This window comes from Cervus canadensis, chromosome 6, assembly GCF_019320065.1.
Source record: "Cervus canadensis isolate Bull #8, Minnesota chromosome 6, ASM1932006v1, whole genome shotgun sequence".
NCBI lineage: Eukaryota > Metazoa > Chordata > Mammalia > Artiodactyla > Cervidae > Cervus > Cervus canadensis.
Genome location: NC_057391.1, coordinates 60,817,902 through 60,837,421, shown reverse-complemented (window position 1 = coordinate 60,837,421; position 19,520 = coordinate 60,817,902). Strand labels below are relative to the sequence as shown.

The window sequence follows — 19,520 nt, the reverse complement described above, 5'->3', positions numbered from 1 at the left end:
AGTCCCCAAGAACAGGTTTTCCTAGGAGAACTCACCCATGGTTGATGAGTATGTGTTTGGACATGTGTTTGAGACTGTCCTGTGGGTTCAAATCAGGGATATTACTTAGAATAAAGTCTGATGGATAAAGTCTAAGACAGATCCATCTTGGACCATAATCTACCTTAAGGTACATGGTAGATACAGCTGTATTATCTTAACCTAATATTAAAAAAAAAAAATCCAGATTTACAAAACAAGTCAACAAAAATATAATTTTTTTTCCCCTGTTGCTACTTCTTTCCATCTTATTCTGGACCCTGGGTTATGGGATTGGTGTAGGAGTGGCTTGAAGAAAAACCCTAGGCTTAAGGCTCTTCAGATTCTTCTCTGTCCCAGAATAAAACAGTCAGGAAGATCTGCATGTGTGGCATGTGGGTATAGGGTGAATGTGGTGGGACCAGCAGTGGGGGTGGGGGGAGAGGAGGAGGAGAAGGGGTGGTAAATTAGTATCTATTTACTACTATACCTCTCCCTGATTAATGAGGAGATGGAAAAACATGAGAATTGGATGAAATAATATAAGGGAAGCCTTTAGAATATTTCCTGGCTATATTAGTTTACTATGGTTGCTCTAATCAGTTCAGTTCAGTCACTCAGTCGTGTCCGACTCTTTTGACCCCACGGACTGCAGCACACCAGGCTTCCCTGTCCATCACCAACTCCCGGAGCTTACCCAAATTCATGTCCATCGAGTCAGTGATGCCGTCCAACCATCTCATCCTGTTTTCCCCTTCTCCCCCTGCCTTCAATCTTTCCCAGCATCAGCGTCTTTTCCAATGAGTCAGTTCTTCATATCAGGTGGTCAAAGTATTGGAGTTTCAGCTTCAGCATTAGTCCTTCCAATGAATATTCAGGACTGATTTCCTTTAGGATGGATTGGTTGGATCTCCTTGCATTCCAAGGGACTCTTAAGAGTCTTCTCCAACACCACAGTTCAAAAGCATCAATTCTTCGGTGCTCAGATTTCTTTATATTCCAACTCTCACATCTATACATGACTACTGGAAAAACCATAGCTTTGACTAGACAGACCTTTGTTGCTCTAATAAATTACCACAAACTTACTCTCTTAAATCATACAAATTTGGGAGTGATATCAACAAGATGGAGTAGGAGATTCCTGCTTCCATCCCCAACAAAGATCAACAATTAAATAGCTATTCAGGAATAAATCACTCTGGAGTTCACCTAAGAAATTTCAGCAACACTTGAAAATGACAACAACAACTTGAGAATAACCACACCAAAAAGGAAGGAAGGCAGCTTCATTTTGTCTGCATCAACCCATCCCACAAGCTGGCATTGCTCAACACCAAGACAGACCTCTCCAAATAGAACTCATCAGGAAAGGAAGAATGGGGTGAGCAACCAGCTTCTCCTGCCTTTGGGGGCCCCACAGGAAGGACCTGCTTCAGTTCACGCTACTCAGAGACTGGCAAAGCTGAGATGTATGAAGATAGCTAGGTTGGGGGAAGAAAAGTGGGTGATTCCAGTGGTAGTCACGCAATCAGGGCAACCACACTTCCCAGTAACCTGCTCTGCAGGTGAGCCCAAAAGCTTTCAACACTGAAGAAACTGACAGCCTGCAAAGCTGCTGGGGACGCTCTGCAGGTTTCACTGGCATTTGTCCAAAGGTAGCTGGATTTGCTAATGCCAACCTCCTGAGTCCCTCCCCTTGCCGCTGGAGCCCAGGAACCACACTGGCAGCCAGCCCAGGCCTCTGCAGCTGCATGAATCGAAGATGCCAGGCTAGACCTCTGCAGTTCACCCCCGCCACTGTGCATGCACTTGACAAAAGCCCCTCTAGCTGTGTACTTGCATGTCACAGGCCTGACGCCTGTCACCAGACTCCACTATTATATGGATGTCCATGGGGAGACTGTGCAGCCAAGGCAGAGCGTGCCAATGACCTGGGACCATGCAGCTGCTTGAGGGCCTGGATCAGGCTCTGTCTTTTGTCACTGGCCTGCACCAGGGCACTCACCTGCATCTAACCCCTCCAAGTGTGTACCTGTGTGCCCTTAGACCAATCCCAGGTGGGCCCCACTGCCACATGCTGGTGGTGAGACCCAGCAGCCATGGGAGTGCTCAGCCGGCCAGGCACACACAGTCGGCCCCAGCCCTTGCTGCCTGCCCTGGTCCCCCCACTCCATGTGTGTTTGCAGTTACCCCCTGCCACTGCAGGCGCCAGCAGCGAGCCCCCGCAGCTGCCTGTGTGCATAGATCCAGCCACCACTGCTGCTTGCCCTGGTCCATAGCAGCTGGGTCTGGAGACACTGCTGAGGACCCCAACAGCCCTTGCAGTCTCTGTGAACTCCCAGTATCACTTGTCCAGGGCTGTGGACCCTGACGGACTGAGAGAAATGAGTCACCATGACCCCCGGTCCTGGTGCCACCAAAAGGAGTTCATTACCACTAGACCTATGTATAAGAAATGCTGAAAGGAGTTCTTCAAGCTTCAGTGAAAGGATGTTAACTAGTAATAGGAAAATAAAATTATATTCCAACAAGTTGAATAGCTTAGAAGAAATGGATGAATTCCTAGAACCATATGATCTACTGAGTCTGAATCATGAAGAAATAGAAAATCTAAATAGACCAATAACAAGTAAGGAGATTGAATCAGTAGTTGAAAATCTCTCAACAAAGAAAAACCTAGGACCAGATGGCTTCATAGGTGAATTCTTCCCCAATTCTTATGAAACTCCTCAAACACTTGAAGAAGAGGGAAGACTTTCAAACTCATTTTATGAGGCCCACATTACTCTGATGCCAAAGCCAGATAGAGACATTACAGGAGGGAATTCCCTAACGGTCCAGTGGTTAGGACTTGGCACCTTCACTCCCAGGGCCCAGGTTCGATCCCTGTTCAGGGACCTAAGATCCTGCAAGCATTGCGGCCCAATTTAAAAAAAAAAAAAGACATTACAGGATATAGACCAATATCCCAAAGATCAGATGACTATAGATACAAAAATTCTCAACCAAACACTAGCAAACCAAATTAAACAGCATATTAAAAGGATCATTCACGGTTATCAAGTGAGCTTAATCCCTGATGCAAGAATGGCTCAACATAATGCAAATCAAAATGAGTAAATATTGGAGATCTTAATATACACCTTAGTGACTACAGCAAGCAACTTGAAGTATTCTTGAAAGTTGCTGTGAGAATGGAGCTTTAATGTTCTCACCAAAACAATGACAATAAAATGGTAATTATATGAGCTAAACGATGAGCTAAAGCTAATAAACTAGCCCTGTAGTTTTAAACATCTCCTAATATAAATGTGTCAAATCATCACATTGTACAGCTTAAACTTACACAATGTTATAGGTAATTAATATCTCAATAAAGCTGGAAAAACGCACCAACACACATTTATTCTCTTACAATTCTAGAGGTCAGTAGTCTGCAATCAGTTTCTCTGGGCCAAAATCAAGGTGTCTGCTTCCTCCTGAGTCTCTTTGGGAGAATCTCATTAGTCATCTTTTCTAGCATCCAGAGCTGCATCTTTGTTGACACCTTTCTCTATCATGAAAGCCAGCAGTTAGCATATTGCTTCAGTTCTCACAGCAACGAAGAGCCAGCACGGCCAAAAAGAAATAATAAATACATTAAATTATTAAAAATAAAAATCTTGGATCTGTCCTCTTCACTCCATCTCCCTTCCACAAACTGTCTAAGTCCAAGTTACCACCCTCAGCTGACATCTGGCAGTCACCTTAACTATCCACTTGCTTCCACTTCTCCGTCCCAGCTGCACGGCTACCACTCCCACCAAGCGCCTCCCTCCCTTGGGTAGCTCTAGACTGAAGTTCCCTGCTTTCTCAGTTTTTTCTCTAACCTTTCTTTCTTGAGATTTGTTAATGGCAGATATATTACCAGTTCCTTAGGGGAAGTCCATTAATCTCACCCACTGCATATGAATTTTACTGGTTTAACTCTCTTGAGTAACCTTATTTCTAAGATCTGCAGGAAACCCCATGGCTGCTTTTGTGGTTGTTCTTTTCTTTCTTTCTCTTGTTGTAAATAACCAGGTTTGAGTAATTGAATACTTGATGACAAAATGGAGAAGTCTGGAAATCAGAGATTTTATAACTGTTTTGACCTTTGGAACACTAAGGCCTTGCGACATACTTATTTTTCTTGTTAATGCACTGTGCAAAATTCCAGATCTGTAGCGACCCAGTATCAGTGAAGATGTTCCCCCTTTCTCTGGATATGTGACCCCAGAAGATATGCATCCTGTGATTTAATTTTTAAATTTCAAATTAAATTTTTCTGGCAGAATTCTATTGACAAGTTGTTGAAGTTGTACTCAGCGGAAAGAGTGCCTAAAAGTGCTGTGCTGTTTGGGAAAGTTAGGCCCAGGCCCAGAGAAGCTGTGCTAAGCAGGCCAGTAGCAAAGGCAAAGCCAGCATTTTATCCTTTATTCAGTAAAATGCTTAAAAAGAATCTATTCCTCACCACTGTGAATGCTGGTCTCTGTTAGGAAATTACATAGAAAGATGACAACTAGTTGTTTAAGTACTGTAATAAGGACTTGCTTTTTTTTTTTTTTTTGTCTTAAAAATGTCAATTTCTTAAGAATCTTTATCTACTCACCATGTTAACTTTTCTATAAAGGGCCCTAGTCATAGAATATATTTTTAAGTGTATTTCTTGGACTTCCCTGGTAGCACAGTGGATAAGAATCCACCTGCCAATGCAGGAGACACAGGTTCTATCCCTGGTCTGGGAAGATTCCACATGCCTCCAAGCAATTAAACCCCTGTACCACAACTACTGAGCCTGTGTGCTGTAACTACTGAAGCCCACACACCCTAGAGCCTGTGCTCTGCAACAAAAGAAGCCACTGCAATGAGAAGCCCACTCACCACAACTAAAGAGTAGTCCCTGCTCACCACAACTAGCGGAAGCCAACGCAACAGCAACGAAGACCCAGCACAGCCAAAAAAACAAAAAGTATCTCCTGCCCTTCCAAATCTCTTGGTCTTCAGCCAACAACCTTCAAGAGAGTTTCAAAGTGCTATTGCTCAGGAGAAAACAAATACCGCTCCAAGTGTGGCAGTTGTGTCATTATTTCAGTGACTTTTGGTTCTGGTGTTCTATTTTCTTAAAACTCAAGAAGTGTCTACTTCAAGTAGCCTTCAGCTCTTAAGCCATTCCTGAGGCTTTCTCCATCTTCAGCTTTACTCACTGGAAAAACTTCTGGGAGACTGTGATGAAATGCTACAAGGCGAGAAGGTGAAGCTGAGTTTTAAATTCAGGTGCACTAGTGAAGGCAAGCAGCCCCAACCCCTAGTCAGTCCCCTCTCTGCAGCCTGCTCGGCAGAGTGCAGGAGCAGCCTGGGGAGCCAGGCAAGCACAGCCCAACCTTGCGGGCGGTGTCTCAAAGCAAAAACATGACTGACTCTGTAAGTCCCCTACAAAATCCATCCCATTGCCTTGTTATGCCTTGTAATACTTCCCCCCCCACACACACACTTCCCTTTGTGTCATTATTGGCATTCCAAAGTCTGATCCATGTTCATCATCAAATATTCTTTTTTGAGCTCCTTCATTGTATAGACCAGTTTACCAGGTTCTGTTTAAGAAATGAGGCCTTAGCCCCAGTGGGTTTCCAGTACATCTAAGGAAGGGATGACTACTAGTGAAAAGACAGGCTATGCCCCATATGTGAGTAGGTGCCACACTGAGACATCTTCAAGAAATAAGGTGCTGGGGAAAGTGTCCAGGAGTAGGTGAGAGGATCTGGTAGAGCATCTGGAGGAGGAGAAAAGGTGTAAGGAATGAAATCCATACACTGTCTTCAAAGTCCTCAAAGCAGGGTGGGGTCTTTGCACACTTAGGCCGTCCCAAAGGGCAACTCTCTCCCCTTAGAGTTAAACTTCACTGTGTCTTGAAGGGGAGAGAGGCTTAAAGGAAGAATTTGGGCAGAAATCCTGCTTCTAATGTAAAAAGCAGAGCTGGGTAAGAGAAAGGGATTCACAGATTCCATTGCATGGCTTCTTTACACTGATGCATCAGGCCCACAGGGTGATGCACCGTTTCATTCATTCACTTCTGGTGCCAGGAACTTTGCTAGATTCTGGGGATATGCGGCCAAGATAGACACTGCATCAGTGCAGCACCTGTTCTCCACTTGTAGACCATTGGCCACCTGCAGCCTCAGCATTCTCAATGCTAATAATACAGACCCTAAGGCCTCAGTTGAGACTAGACTTACTGGATCAAAATCTCTGTGCTGGTCCTGAGAAACTGCCCCACACTGCCCATCCTCATTACTCAGCAGCTAAAGCTTGAGAACTCTGGTCTGAGGGGTACTGCCTCTGCAGACTACTTTCAGGGCAGACTGGTCCCCTTGGATGTGAGACAGACCAACTGTGCACTGCAGGTGGAGCTGGGTTGGTCTTCTTCACCCCTCCCCACCCGCTTCCTACCTCTCCCTATCCCTTCCCTACCCCCTCCTTTCACTCTCTAACCTTCTTCACACTCTCCCCCCACCTGCTCCTCCTCCCCTCTCCCGCCCCAGGCTAGCCCCGCCCCTCTCCGCTAGCCCCGCCCCTCTCGGCTAGCCCCGCCCCGGCTGTCAGGGACAAGGAGGCCCCTCCCCGGGCCGGGCGCGCGCTCCCAGTCATAGCCCAGCCTCCCGCCCCTCACCCCCAACCCTCCAAGGGGCCGCCAGCCAAGCCACCTCACGAGCTGCGGACAGCGGCCCCGACCCGAGAGGGAGAGAGCGACAGACATGGCGGCGGCCAAGCCCGAGAACCTCTCCCTGGTGGTGCACGGACCCGGAGACTTGCGCTTGGTAAAACTGGATCGGGAGTGGGAAGACTAGCCTGTTCCTGCCCTACTCGCCTCCAAGCCCAGCCGCGGTCTCAGCTCGCCAATTCCAGCGCGGTGCGGGCCCCACACTGCGCGTCCTGGCCCGGCGATCGAGCTGGTTACCATGTTGGGGGGAGGGGGACAATTGGCCGTTGGTCCTAAGGTGCTGTGAGCAGGTTACTTGTAAGGTGCCTCCCGGAACCTAGCCCCGTGGCCGGCACGTGGCCAGAGCCCAGGAAGGTTGCAAAATGATTGAAGCCCTCCTTTGCCAGCTTTGGATTCGTAGCCCTGCCGCTTGTCATTGCATTTTGCAGAAGTGATATCAGACAGGCTGCCTCATTTAGGACACGTGCTGGGCTTCTTTTCTGGGTAGACAGTGCAGGCAGAAAGGAGGGTCAGAGGGACATTTAAAAACTGTGGAACTCGTATTTAATCTTTCTTGCTTGGGGCTGATCACACACCCTTTGCAGGATTATTATGATCAGCAGAATTCCTAGCACCTAATAGGTACTCCGAAAGTGCCAGCTTCTTCCACTTTTAGTGCCAGCACAGATCTCCATCTCCAGGACTCTTGGTGTCGCCATGACTGTGCCAGATTTCTGGATCTTGATAGTCTTCATGTCTCTAAAGCGCCTTTCCTCCTTATCTCTCTTAGTCCACACCTGGTTTCTTTTTCAGCCATTTTCCTTTCCATTCCTTCTCCCTTGTCCCTTTAAGAGCAATATGTATGTGTCTCCTCCACCCCAGACCCTGCCTCTGCTCCCTGGCTCATGGGACCAAAGTTCTGGGAGCTGCGGAGTCAGCCCTGTAGTTGTGCCAGGGCTCCTTTGACAAAGTCCGTCGCAGATGGAGCTGGGCAGTTGGTATGTGGGACGGGTCCTGTGCCAGCCATCTCTCCTGTTCCCTAGCACTTCCATCCCCCTCAAAGAGAATATGCACCAGGATCTAAATTGGAGAGACTTGGAAAATTATCCAACTTTAGTAGTTCTTGACTATTTGATAATCTGTCAAATATGGGGTTTTTATGGGGTTTCTGTCCCCATAAAATGCAAACAGATTGAGTTTGGCAGCAATTTCAGAGTTCATGGACTTCCTTTATGGCCTTCCTTCATAGACCCTCTAGAGGTCTGTGGACCCCAGACTAAGAATGCCTGCCCAGAGCCAACTCAGTTGAGGAAATGCCATCCCCAAGGTGACAGGCTTCACTAGTTAACAGAGCCCAGAAAAACCCAGAGTTCCAGACTCTTATTCCAGTGCTCTTTCTACTCCCCTTGGAGCCTCCAGCCAAGATCCTGAATTAAAGTGACACTATTAGTTTTTATTGCTGCAAACACCAGATGGTATTAGGAAGAAAGGAAAGTGGTACACTGCTTACAGAGTGATCTCAAACTCAGCCCTGCATCCTACAAACACTTACTGGATGAGAGGGATCCTGCTGTGTGCCATACACTGGGCTGGGGGCTCAGAGAGGAGGAGGAGGACACAGCCCTGACACCCAAGGTGCTCTAGACACTCAGACAGATGCACTAAACGATACAAGTGTGAGGGCTTTGCTGGAGGCCACAGAGAGTCAAGGCCTCACAGGGGCCTTTAGCCCAGGGCAGAGGCCCTAGAGGAGATGGATGCTACTTGAGGACAGAAACTAGGGGACATTCAGACAAGTGGAAAAACAAGTACAAACTAAGGGCAGTACAAAATTGCGTGTCCTCTTTTCTGGTCTTGTAAATATGTGATGTACCAAATGCTCAGGCTTCCCAGGTGGCGCCAGTGGTAAAGAACCCCCCTGCCAGGGCAGGAGACATAAGAGTTGTGGGTTCAGTCCCTGGGTCAGGAAGATCCCCTGGAGGAGGGCATGGCAACCCACTCCAGTATTCTTGCTTGGAGAATCCCCATGGACAGAGGAACCTGGCGGGCTATAGTCCATAAGGTTGCAGAGAGTCAGACACAAATGAAGCAGCTTATCACACAGGCACTGAATGACCAGGGCCTGCCTTAAGGAAAGTCAGTGTACCTAATAATAAGCAGAACTGTAATTACAACCCCAGGCTCTCCTTTGCCTTAATTCCTAAACTCAGGCTCTCCCACTGTTCAGCCAGACTGTTTATATGGCTCTGTAGAACTAAGCATTGAACATAGAAGAGGGTGGGGAGGCTCACCTAAAATTGGTTTTATCAACTGTGCCTTAGAATCCACCCACTGCCCAAATTAGGGGCTGGGATGGGGTGAGTGTATCCGAAAGAGATGAGAATGTGATAGGAATGTAGCCTGTGGTGGTGGGGTTGGTATACTCACTGGGTGAAAGGCTTCAGGGTGGATTCAGGAAGACCCCAACTCTTGGAGGTGATGGGGTTCGTTTACTGGACAAAAGAGAGTAGATTAAAATGATAAGTTTGGGTTTGAGTTTAAGATGTCTCTGGGACAGGACATTTTGGTGTCTCTGAGAACCTCCCAGATTCCTCTGTCCATGGGATTCTCCAGGCAGGAATACTGGAGTGAGTTGCCATTTCCTTCCCCAAACACGTGCAACCCAATACAGACCCTTCTGGCCCTCACCACTCCCTCCTGAGCATGCTTGTCCCCCAGCACCTCCAGAGGGAGCCAACTGGTGGGATATATCTGCCCTTGCACCCCCTTCCTTAAAGCAGATAGCCTAAGTGGTTTGGGGTTGAGTTGGGAGTAGACATCTCAGTGGCCACTTGAAACTTGTGGCCTGCCTACCAGGAAGGAAACCTGATACCCTGCCTTCCTCTAACCTGTCTGTGAAAAAGGCAGGATTCCCTTTTCTTTCTCCAAGCTGTGGCTGCAGGAAAGGAAAAATTAAACCCCTTCACTATTAGGTAACTAGTGATCACCACAGTCACAGCAAGGGAGAAGTCAGTACTCCTTGGCCTGGGGACTTGGGCCTCTACTGTGGTTTGGGCTCTGGGCCATTTGTGTAAATCAGAGTGGGAGTGCGCACACATATATATACTGAGAGATTGTGGGTTTCTTTATGATTCATTATAATAAGGACTTAGAACGTTCACTCCTTTACTCTTCCTTACCCCCACCATTTTAAATGGAGAACATGTGGACTTGAAAGAAACAATGGAAGAGGTGATCAAGCTGTTGCACAGAGACAAACAGCTTATCAGCAAACACTGTCAGCTCGCTGAGGTCCTCTTCAAATGGAGACAGTAATGAGATCACAAGCCAAGTAGGGGCTAGAGTGGCCAGCAGCTCTACTGCTTCTGGTTGTGTGACTTGCCAGGTTACTTTCCATTTCAATTTCCTGTCTTTATAATGGGGATGATAGTAGTACTCACCTCGGAGTTGTGTGAGAATTAGATAGTATTGGAGAGCAAGAAATTTTCCTGTACCCTTCTAGGTTCTTCTGGCTGGTCTGAGGTAGGACCTTGACATGAGATAGGAGAAAACCAAACAAAATTTTATTAAACGTGCATACATGAGAGAGACCCAGGAAAACTGAGAAACTTGCCAAAATGGCCAAAGCCCTCACCTTAAACACCATCCACAGCTAAAGAGAAAGGAATAAGTGGAAAAAAGAGAGAGAGAGAAAGGAAGATGTTGAGGGTGGGAAGAGTCAGTTATGGGAGGTTGCCAGGGAAAGCTCAGAAAACAAGGGTAAGGTTGTTATACAGATTTAAGTCATTGCCGTCTCCACTGACGAATTTCGAGAGATTTGGTCATCTTCCTCTATTTGGTATATTGAGGGAGATACCCTTATAAATGGAGATTTTCCTTACAAAGGTGTCACTTGGGTTTTCAGAACTTATTAAAAAATAACCAGCTTAAAATAATTAATATGCCCAAAAGACATATTTTGGGATGGTAAATTCTGCACCCTTACAGAATTCTTTCTCTGAATTATTATTTCATGGAGTTGGGATATAAAATAGTCTAATTAGTTTTTCCCCAAAGAAGCTATTTGAGGGATAGTTTGTGTTTCCCCAACTATCTGAGATAAAGGACCAATTTTATTTTTGTTTCTAGTTGGTCATGGATCAATATGTTTGTATCACTGCATTTGGATGTTGTAGCAATGTCAAAATGCTGTAAACATTTCTAAATGCCCCTGCCAATAATTTCTGTACGTATTGCATCACCTATCAGCAGCAGTCCATCGACCATGCTGAGAACACGTTATCTCCCTTATTATTGCCGACCGGCTCTTTCAGATTTCAGATAGGAGTCTGGGGACAGGGAAAACAAGAACAGCACAGCCCCCACCTGGTGGAGGGGATGTAGTCAGATTCTTTGTTTATGATTAGCTGTATGAAGAGGAAACTGGTTAAGGGAAAATAATCATTTCAGAGTGGTGGGTTGATGTTGTTTAATTATAAAGGGCAGAGAAAATAGTGCATCAGCGTCGAGTTTAAATATTAATCAGAGCACCTTAAAGATATTTCTTAGTTTTTGCTCTGTGAGAAGATGTGTTATATCTGATGTCAAAAGAATTCCTTTGAATCTATATGATTCCTTTGAATCTATATTTTAAAAAGTAAGATAATTCTGAGTCTGTAATACACATTCTTTCTTACATATACACTTTGCTGTTAAGATTTTGGGTGAGGAGGAGAGGATTGTAGAAAGAGGGGAGTATGAACGCACGGCAGCTGGGGTGGTCCTAAATGTCAGGTCCCTCTCCCTGGTTTTGCTACCAGTAGGCCGAGCTGCCAGCTTCTATAGGATTAAATTAAAGGGCCCTGAAAGGCTTAAAGGAACAGCTGGGCTAAACTGGGAGATTACTGTGAGTGAGGCTGCTTAACCCTTTAATACCTGAGCTAGACTTATCAGTCAGAGGCAGTTGAAGCTGAATCTAGAACTCCTTCAGAAAACAGGAAAACGGGGTAGTAGCAAATAGGCCAAAGAGATAGCTCCTTTCTTTTTTTTATCTTAATTATGTTCCAACAATAAAACAAAACAAAACCAGATAACAACAGGCAATTAAATCCAGCAAATACTGCCATCTGTGCCAACAGATGCCATGGAAGGGCAATGCCAAAGGCCAAATGCAAAAGGCCAGGAAGTACAAAGCTAATATTTTCCCCTAAGAGCAGGAAGAGCAGTAAACAATACCACAAACAGGATTTTAACATTTTATATTATAAATCCTAGTACTACCAAGAGACCTGGTAAAAGTAACCCTGTTCTGGTAGGAAAACTAGAATTATAGGTGGGTGTGGGGTAAATTTCTTTCAAAATTGCATGACAGAGAAATTAAGGAGGAGAAATGTATACTCATATATAACATTGATGTCCACTTCATAAGTCTTTTAGTGTGGCTGTTAAAGCTGGCAGTTTTCCCCAAACCAAATTTACATGAAGAACATTAATTATTGGAGAAAATATGGTCAGATTTTGTGAAGTGATATTCAGCTCAATAATTTTTTAGAAATGTTAATGTTCAGTTACCTAGACCTGAACACAGTGAGCACTTAATCAGTAAATAAAGAACCACCTAATAGCTTCATGTGTAGTTATGTCCATACGTTTTGAATTAGGAGGAATTTTTTTTAAGTTTATCACCGCTGAGAATCTTTTAACCATCATGTATGGATTCAATTGTAGGTGCTACGGAAGCTTAGGGGAGGGAGGGTGGTGGGGATAGAGAAAGTTTTTTTGCAGGAGGTGAGTGTTTCTCTCCATGTTCATGATTCAGCCATGCCAGTCCCAGGGGTACAACCATCTATTGAACAACCCCACCTGGATGTCCCTGACACTGCAGACTCTACACACCCAAACCTCAAATCTCCCTGAGTTCCCACAGGAATTAGGAAGCCATTCCAGATGACTCCCTTCCCCTCACTTCTCACTTCCTGTGGGATCTCAAGGAAGAAAAAAGAGGATTGACCAGTGGAGAAATGGCCCCCTTGAGGTGAGGGGGTGAGTATGGGGTGGTTTGGGAATTGCAGGAGGCTTGCAAGGAGGTAGATAGCCTGCAAAATGAGGGGGTTTAGGATTTTGCAGGATCACTGGGCACTTTAAATGAATTTGCAATTTAGAAAGATTGTTATCAGCAGAAGGCTGGTTGGAGCCCAGAGAGCCTGGGCTGGAGGCTGGAGACCAGCTTAGTGAACTTTGCAGGAATGTCTGACCCTTCTACTTTGACCTCGAGTTTGCCAGGACCAGTGCCGGCTAGAACAAAGCCTCTTAGGATAAAGTGGCCAAATGGAAGAAAGCCTTTGAATTTTCCTCATACCCTCAAAACACCCTTCAAGCCCTCAGGGGAGGGGGAAAGTTGAGGAGTGAGGGAAGCAAAAATAAGACTGTCCACTCTGGTCTCCTTAAGGGTGCAGGGCAGCCAGCCAGCAGGTTGACAGGAGACCTGGCTGGTAGAGCAGGTGGCAAAGGTTGGCTGCAAGGACCTGGGGTGAGAATGGCCCCTTTCTCCCAGCCGTGCCTGTTGTCCCTTACTCTGAGGCAGGGGGCACGGTCTTTACACTCAACTGTTAGAATCAAGCCTAAAAAATGCTGGAATCCCACTTGACTTTTCTTCTAAATTCCAGCCTTTTCAGAAGCAGTCAAGTTCTCTTAATGTTGACATGAGAAACAAGAAATACAACTTTTCCCCAAAATAGTTTTAAAAGTTACCCTTTCAAAAGAAAAAGGACACGGTTGTCTAAAGCTGGTTCAACCATGTTGTGAGCTGATTATACAGAAAGGATTTTGATTTTATTTCTTTTGTAATAAGAGCTAACATTTACTACAAGTCAGGCACTCTTTTTTTTTTTTTTTCTTTTTGGCTGAGCTGCACAGCTAGTGAGATCTTAGTTCTCTGACCGGGGATTGAACCCAGGCCCTTGGCAGAGAGAGTTTGGAGTCAGTGGACCACTGAGGAATTCCCAAGGGCTCTCTCTTTTATGATTATCTTCATTAGACAGAGGAAGAAAATTGAAAGCACAATGATGTTATGTAACTGCCCCAAGGACACACAGTTCCTGGAGGGGGACCTGTATTTCAACACAGACAGGTGATTCCAGAGTCATGTTGGCTGGAGGAGGGGATGAGCACCTCCTTCTAATTTCTCCTCATCCTGAGATCATTGCTACCATATAGGCAAGATGTACTCAGGTGGACAACTGGAAGTTGAGGAAAGGGGGCCACTAGGGCATATTCAAGAAATATATATTTAAGCTAATTTGAGAAAATATATTTAGGAAAGGCAAGATAACATTTCAGATGTGAGATTCCCCTGAGATAATTCTGTGTTCCCACAGAGTTCTTCCTGAAGTGTTTCCATGATTTATTTGTGGAGGTGGTGGAGGGGGAAGACCTGAGGGCATAGAAGGGACTCAAAGTGAAAATGCTGTAAAACTTACATAACTCAGTAAAGAATGTTACTCAACTCCTTTCTGTCCCCTGGTTACTATCACTCACAGAAAGATAAGAAATCCTGTTCAAGAGACTTGGAATATGCATGATGACAAACCTTTGGGAATGAAGAAAGGGGCCAGGGTTTTGTTTTTTTTTTTTTTTAGGGGCCAGGGTTAAAAGTGAAACTTCGAGATCTCAGAGGAGCTAAGAAATTTTGATACATGAGAAATAGGATAAATTCATATCACCGCCGTAATATGAGACAGAAAAGGAGATTAAGTAAACAGGATTTAGCCAACATCATACCAAAGAACCAACCATAAATGAAAAGCAAGGTTTTTTTTAGTAACCATGCTGTAATAACTTTCGAAAACATTGTGAGCCCTGCAGCCATGCTTAGGATAATATTTACAAACTTAAGGACTGATCTTAACATGGTCTTGTGCTCGGGTGGCATGTCTCCTGCAGAGAAGGGAGAGGAGAGCCAAAACTGAGCTGTAAGAGTCTTTAGAATCAGCAAGAAAGAGAACAGAAAAAGACAGATGGTTTTCAGGAAGGGGTATTTAAGTTCCCCATAATGTCTGTTCTGCTACCAAGGAAAAAGCAGGTTATTGGCACAGCACCCTCTAGTGTCCAGAAGAGACACTGCCGCTTTGCCCATGTGGGAAGACCAAAGTTGGTGAGCTCTGTTAACTCCCACAGACAGTTACATGAGAAATCTCTGGTGACCAAAGAGCAACTTGGTGCTCCTAACTGTTGCTTTGAGTTTGGATCTTACCATCTTTCCATCCAAAATTCCCAGTGCCTGGAAAGTTGCCTACTAGCGCCTTTAGAGGGTTGAGGGGATAGGGAGTGGGTGGGGATGGGGAGGGTGCAGTTCCATGTTTGGAATAAAAAGCCTTACTTAGTCTTAGTTTCATTTTAGCAAGTAATTTAAATTTTCATTCCGTATAACAGAAACATAACCTTACACAGCAGTCCCTGATGCTGTATAATGTCAGGTGTGGGACCAGCAACTTTGAGAAAGATTTTGGTGACAGCCAGCCACCCGGAGTTGCCCGTTTCTAGATGGCTTTCTTCCCTCCCTCCCTTCTCACCTCCTCTCCTTTCCTCTCCTTCCAAATGTATTAAGAGATGAAAAAACTGCCTCTTGTCCCCACATCATGCTACTTTGGGTGCTGCTCCATCATTTACTACCTTATTGTTACTGTGAACAGATTGCTAAATCTCCCTGTTCCTCAACCTCATCGTACTGAAGATGGGATAATAATAAAGGCATTACATAGGGTTGTCCTGGGGATGAGTGGAGGTGATGCATGAGCAGCATTTAGCACAGGACTTGGCACAAAGAAGTTGGTCGTGTTAATTAATAAGCATGAGCATTGACCCTTTGATCTTTTGTTTCACTGGAGACAGGAAGTTCAAATAAGCATCGAGCTGTTATAACAGAAAAGACTGGTAATCTTGGATGAGCAAGAACCTCAGACTTTCTGTGGAAATACTGTTATGGAGAGTGATTATTTAACAAGTACCAAGCCTCCCAGGTTTGGGGCAGAGCACTGTATCTGGTGCCAGAGATTGAAGGCATAGTCTTTGGCAACAAGGTTCTTATCATGTTAGCAAAATAGTCCTAGGATTATTTATTGCTCCCATAAAAGCATCTGGGTGAGGCTTTGAGAAGGAGACAAGCTTTGAGTCATGCTTCCATCTAGCACACTCTGCATTGGGCCCAGTTCCAAAATTCTCATCATCTGATTGCTCCTTACATCATCCCTAGAGGAGAAAATGAAAATTCCACTTTGAGGGTGCAATGGGATGCAATGAGGCAGGCTTGGGAGTCAGACACACCTGAGATTAGACCTGGTTTGTCCACTCCGGTCCTATGACCTTGATCAAGTTTTTTAACTTGTTAATCTCAGGTTTCCCATCTGCAAGTGGTAGGCCATGTGCTATGATGTATGTAGAGCCCAGTAGACTGTCTGGCACATGGTATGTCCAGTGAATGGTTTATTTGCATCCCTTCTCCCTCTTTTTGCTTGGCTGCCTTCAAAGAATTAATAAAATGAACATTTGGATTTGGCCACTCACTGTCCTTCCACCTTGTCATTAGGAACTTCCTAGCTAGTTGGCAATGGGAGAAAAGCTTGGTAAATTATCATTATCCTCATCATAAATAGCTGTGAACACCAGATTACTTTTTAATCCAGTGAGCGTGGGCCAAATGCAGGTCCTCTGTGTCCCCCGAAACTAAAACTCCATGTGGGAGGTTTTGAGAGAGAACAACAAGTGTTGGTTTGTGCACTGATTTGAATGAGCGGAGCACACACAGTTTCCAACCTGTCCAGAGACAAAAGCCTTCCTGTGCAACTGCCGGAAACACCTCATCCTTTCCCAGTACAAGTTTGCCAGACCAAATAAAACTACATAAGAATGTATTATCCACATATTAGAGACCCAGAAGTATCCTTTCTGCCAGGGTGTGCAAGTTGTATACTTTTTCTTGGTCCATGGCCCATTTCACCAGTGGGCTGGGTGAGATCAGCAGTTGGAGTCAGCAGGATTCAGGGTAGCCCCTCAGACATCCACCCAGCAGCAGGATGGTCTGAATCTGTGTTAATTCTAAGAAGAAATATTTGAATGAAACATTTTGAAATGTTCAGAAGGTAAAGTTGTTGTACATGCTAAATGATTTTTCTATTTTGTTTCCTTTAGGAAAACTATCCTATCCCTGAACCAGGCCCAAACGGTAGGTCCGTGGAATATTCAACTTGTCTTTTATTGTTTCCTGTTGTTTACCCTGGAGAGACAAGTACGCTACTCCTTTCTCCCTCTTTTCCTACTGTTTGTTACTTAAAAACCTCCATTAAAAAAACAGAGGGATGGGTGGGGGAGGGAGATAGGAGGGGGAATCAGGATGGGGGTACACATGTGCATCCGTGGCTGATTCATGTCAGTGTATGGCAAAAACCATCACAATATTGTAAGGTAATTATCCTCCAATTAAAGTAATTAATTTAAAAAAAACTATGCTTTTGTTAGGCTTTCAACCTAGTTCTGTTGTCCACAGTATGATTGGATAGATTCAATCTGGCTGCTATATGAAATAAAAGAAACAGTGGTAGAACCAGAGACGTTACCATATCAAACTGCTGACTTGTCCCAGAGAATTTGACATAAAATTCTTCAGTTTATGGCAAAGGCAAAATTGTCCCTCTTTTGAACTAATGACAGAGTTAGGTTACTCTGTCCTCTATAAACTGCCATTTGGGTGACCAAATCATGTCCTAACTCTAACCCAAACTTTGGAAAGGCGTGAGTCTATAGATCTTAATCTTGTAAATACGAAAGGGGACATCCAGGATGGTCTCCGAAGACCAGGACGTTCTGTCCAGTGGGGATGGGAGGAGCTGCATAGAGCCCTCCCCTACTACCCTAAGCAAACAGGAGCAGAAAGTGGGTGAGCACACTGGGGCAGGCTTCCTGCCACCTTTGCTCCATTCCTTCTGGCCAAACCTGCCTAGCCGAGCTGACCCGCACACTTCCCGGGGTGATGTCTCTACCTGGAGAGGTCATGCCACCCTCCTAGTTGTGGCAGCTTCCAGCTGACAGTTTCCCCATTCCTTTCCTCCCTGGGGTCCCGCAGCAGGAAGTGAGGCAGGTGGCAAGGGGCAAAGTGTCTATAGATCATTCATCCCACACCCAGCCACTCGGGTCTCTTTCTGTCCTTGATGAGTTGGGTGCATGCTTCCCTGCCTAACCCCAGAACTCTAGCTTCTGTGTGAACATCAGACTGAAGGCAGCTTTCCTGGAGCCTCTGGGGTTTTGTTACTCAAAGGTCAGTTGGGTTACTGATTTATAGCAATGAGAAGACAGATAATAGCTGTTTCTATCAGTGTTAAGCAAGTAATGTATATTTAAGGCTCAAGTGTGTCTACTGAGATATGATATTCAGAGAAGTGAAAGGGCACTTCATTGTGTTCTGAAAAGTCGGTGTGGTTTCCAGAAGTGGCAAAAAGAAAGAAAGAAAAGAAAAGGGTTGTTCTGGACCCAGAGGATCCTTTTCACTTTCTCTCTCTGATGCAGCATTCTGCTCTCAGTTTCTTATCCCTTGCCGCTCTTGAGTTGAAAAGGGAAATGATGGTAAATTTCAGCTAGCGTTCCAGCATCTCAAATGTAATCTCATGTTATAAATTGCTAACTTCAGAGAGGAAACTCTGAGATAATTTTCATGACTCAAATGACTTTTCCCTAACTTTGATCCCAGGATGTGCCCTGCCACTTCTTATTCTCTTCACCAAGGATGAGAAAGTTCTACGGAGCCACACGTGGTGGATCTCCTGTGGTTTGTCACAAGGGCAGTGTGCAAGACATCTGAGTGCAGAGCAGAGCTCTGGGCTCTTTGTCTTTCTAGGGCAGAGCTTTTTCTCAGGGGGATACTTTGTAATGTGGTAAACTCTGTCACACTAGGCCAGTAATCCTTTAGGATTTATTTCAGCAAAGGGGCTCAGTTCAATCATTATTTTAAACTTGGAAAACTGACAACAACAATATCACCAAATCTCACTGTATTCAAACCTGTGAAGGAGAAATGCCAGTTGAAATCTTTGGATGGTTTAAATTAAAGCTGCACTTTTGAGCAAAACAAGCATGAAGAACTCAGCCTGATAGCACACAAAGTATTGCCAAGCCTGAATTGTACCAGCCTCCTTCTCACGATAGATAAGAATCAGGCATGCATGCTCAGTTGCTAAGTTGTGTTGGACTCTTTGCAACACCATGGGCTGTAGCCCACCAGGCTCCTCTGTCCATGGCATTTCCCAGGCAAGAAGACTGGAGTGGGTTGCCATTTCCTATTCCAGGGGATCTTCCCAGCCCAGAGATCGAACCCATATCTGCATCTCCTACATTGGCAGTCAGGTTCTTTATCACTGAAGCACCACCTGGGAAGCTCAAGAATCAAGCATAGTATATTAATTGTCTGGAAATAGTTATCTCCTCAAAAAACAGTTTTTTTTTCCTCTTAGGTGGTTGACACACTTCTTCCTACTAATACCTTTTATTTGGTGTGTTAGAGTTCTCCAGGGAAATAGAACTGAGAGACATTAGTATTTATATTTATTTCTATTAGATTTATCATATAGAGAGAAACAGAGAGAGAGGAGCTGCTTAGTCTGAAATCAGTAGGGATAACCAGCAGGCTGAAAATTCAGGTAAGTCTTGAGGAGAATTCCATCTCCTTTAGGAAACCTCAGACTTTTTTAAGGCCTTCAATTGATTGGAGAAGGTTTATCCACATTATGGAGGATAATCTGCTTTACTCAAAATATAC

General features: G+C 44.9%; 1 protein-coding gene across 1 annotated transcript in view; it reads left to right on the top strand.

The window, feature by feature from the left end:
• Nucleotides 1-6,653: 6,653 nt before the first annotated feature.
• The window catches only part of SORD (sorbitol dehydrogenase), a 31,823-nt gene continuing 18,956 nt past the window's right edge, over nt 6,654-19,520 (top strand). Inside the window, exons 1-2 of the mRNA XM_043472105.1 lie at nt 6,654-6,857; nt 16,904-16,937. Coding sequence (XP_043328040.1) covers nt 6,795-6,857; nt 16,904-16,937 — 97 coding nt within the window. The 5' untranslated portion in view covers nt 6,654-6,794. The remainder of the gene's footprint in view (nt 6,858-16,903; nt 16,938-19,520) is intronic.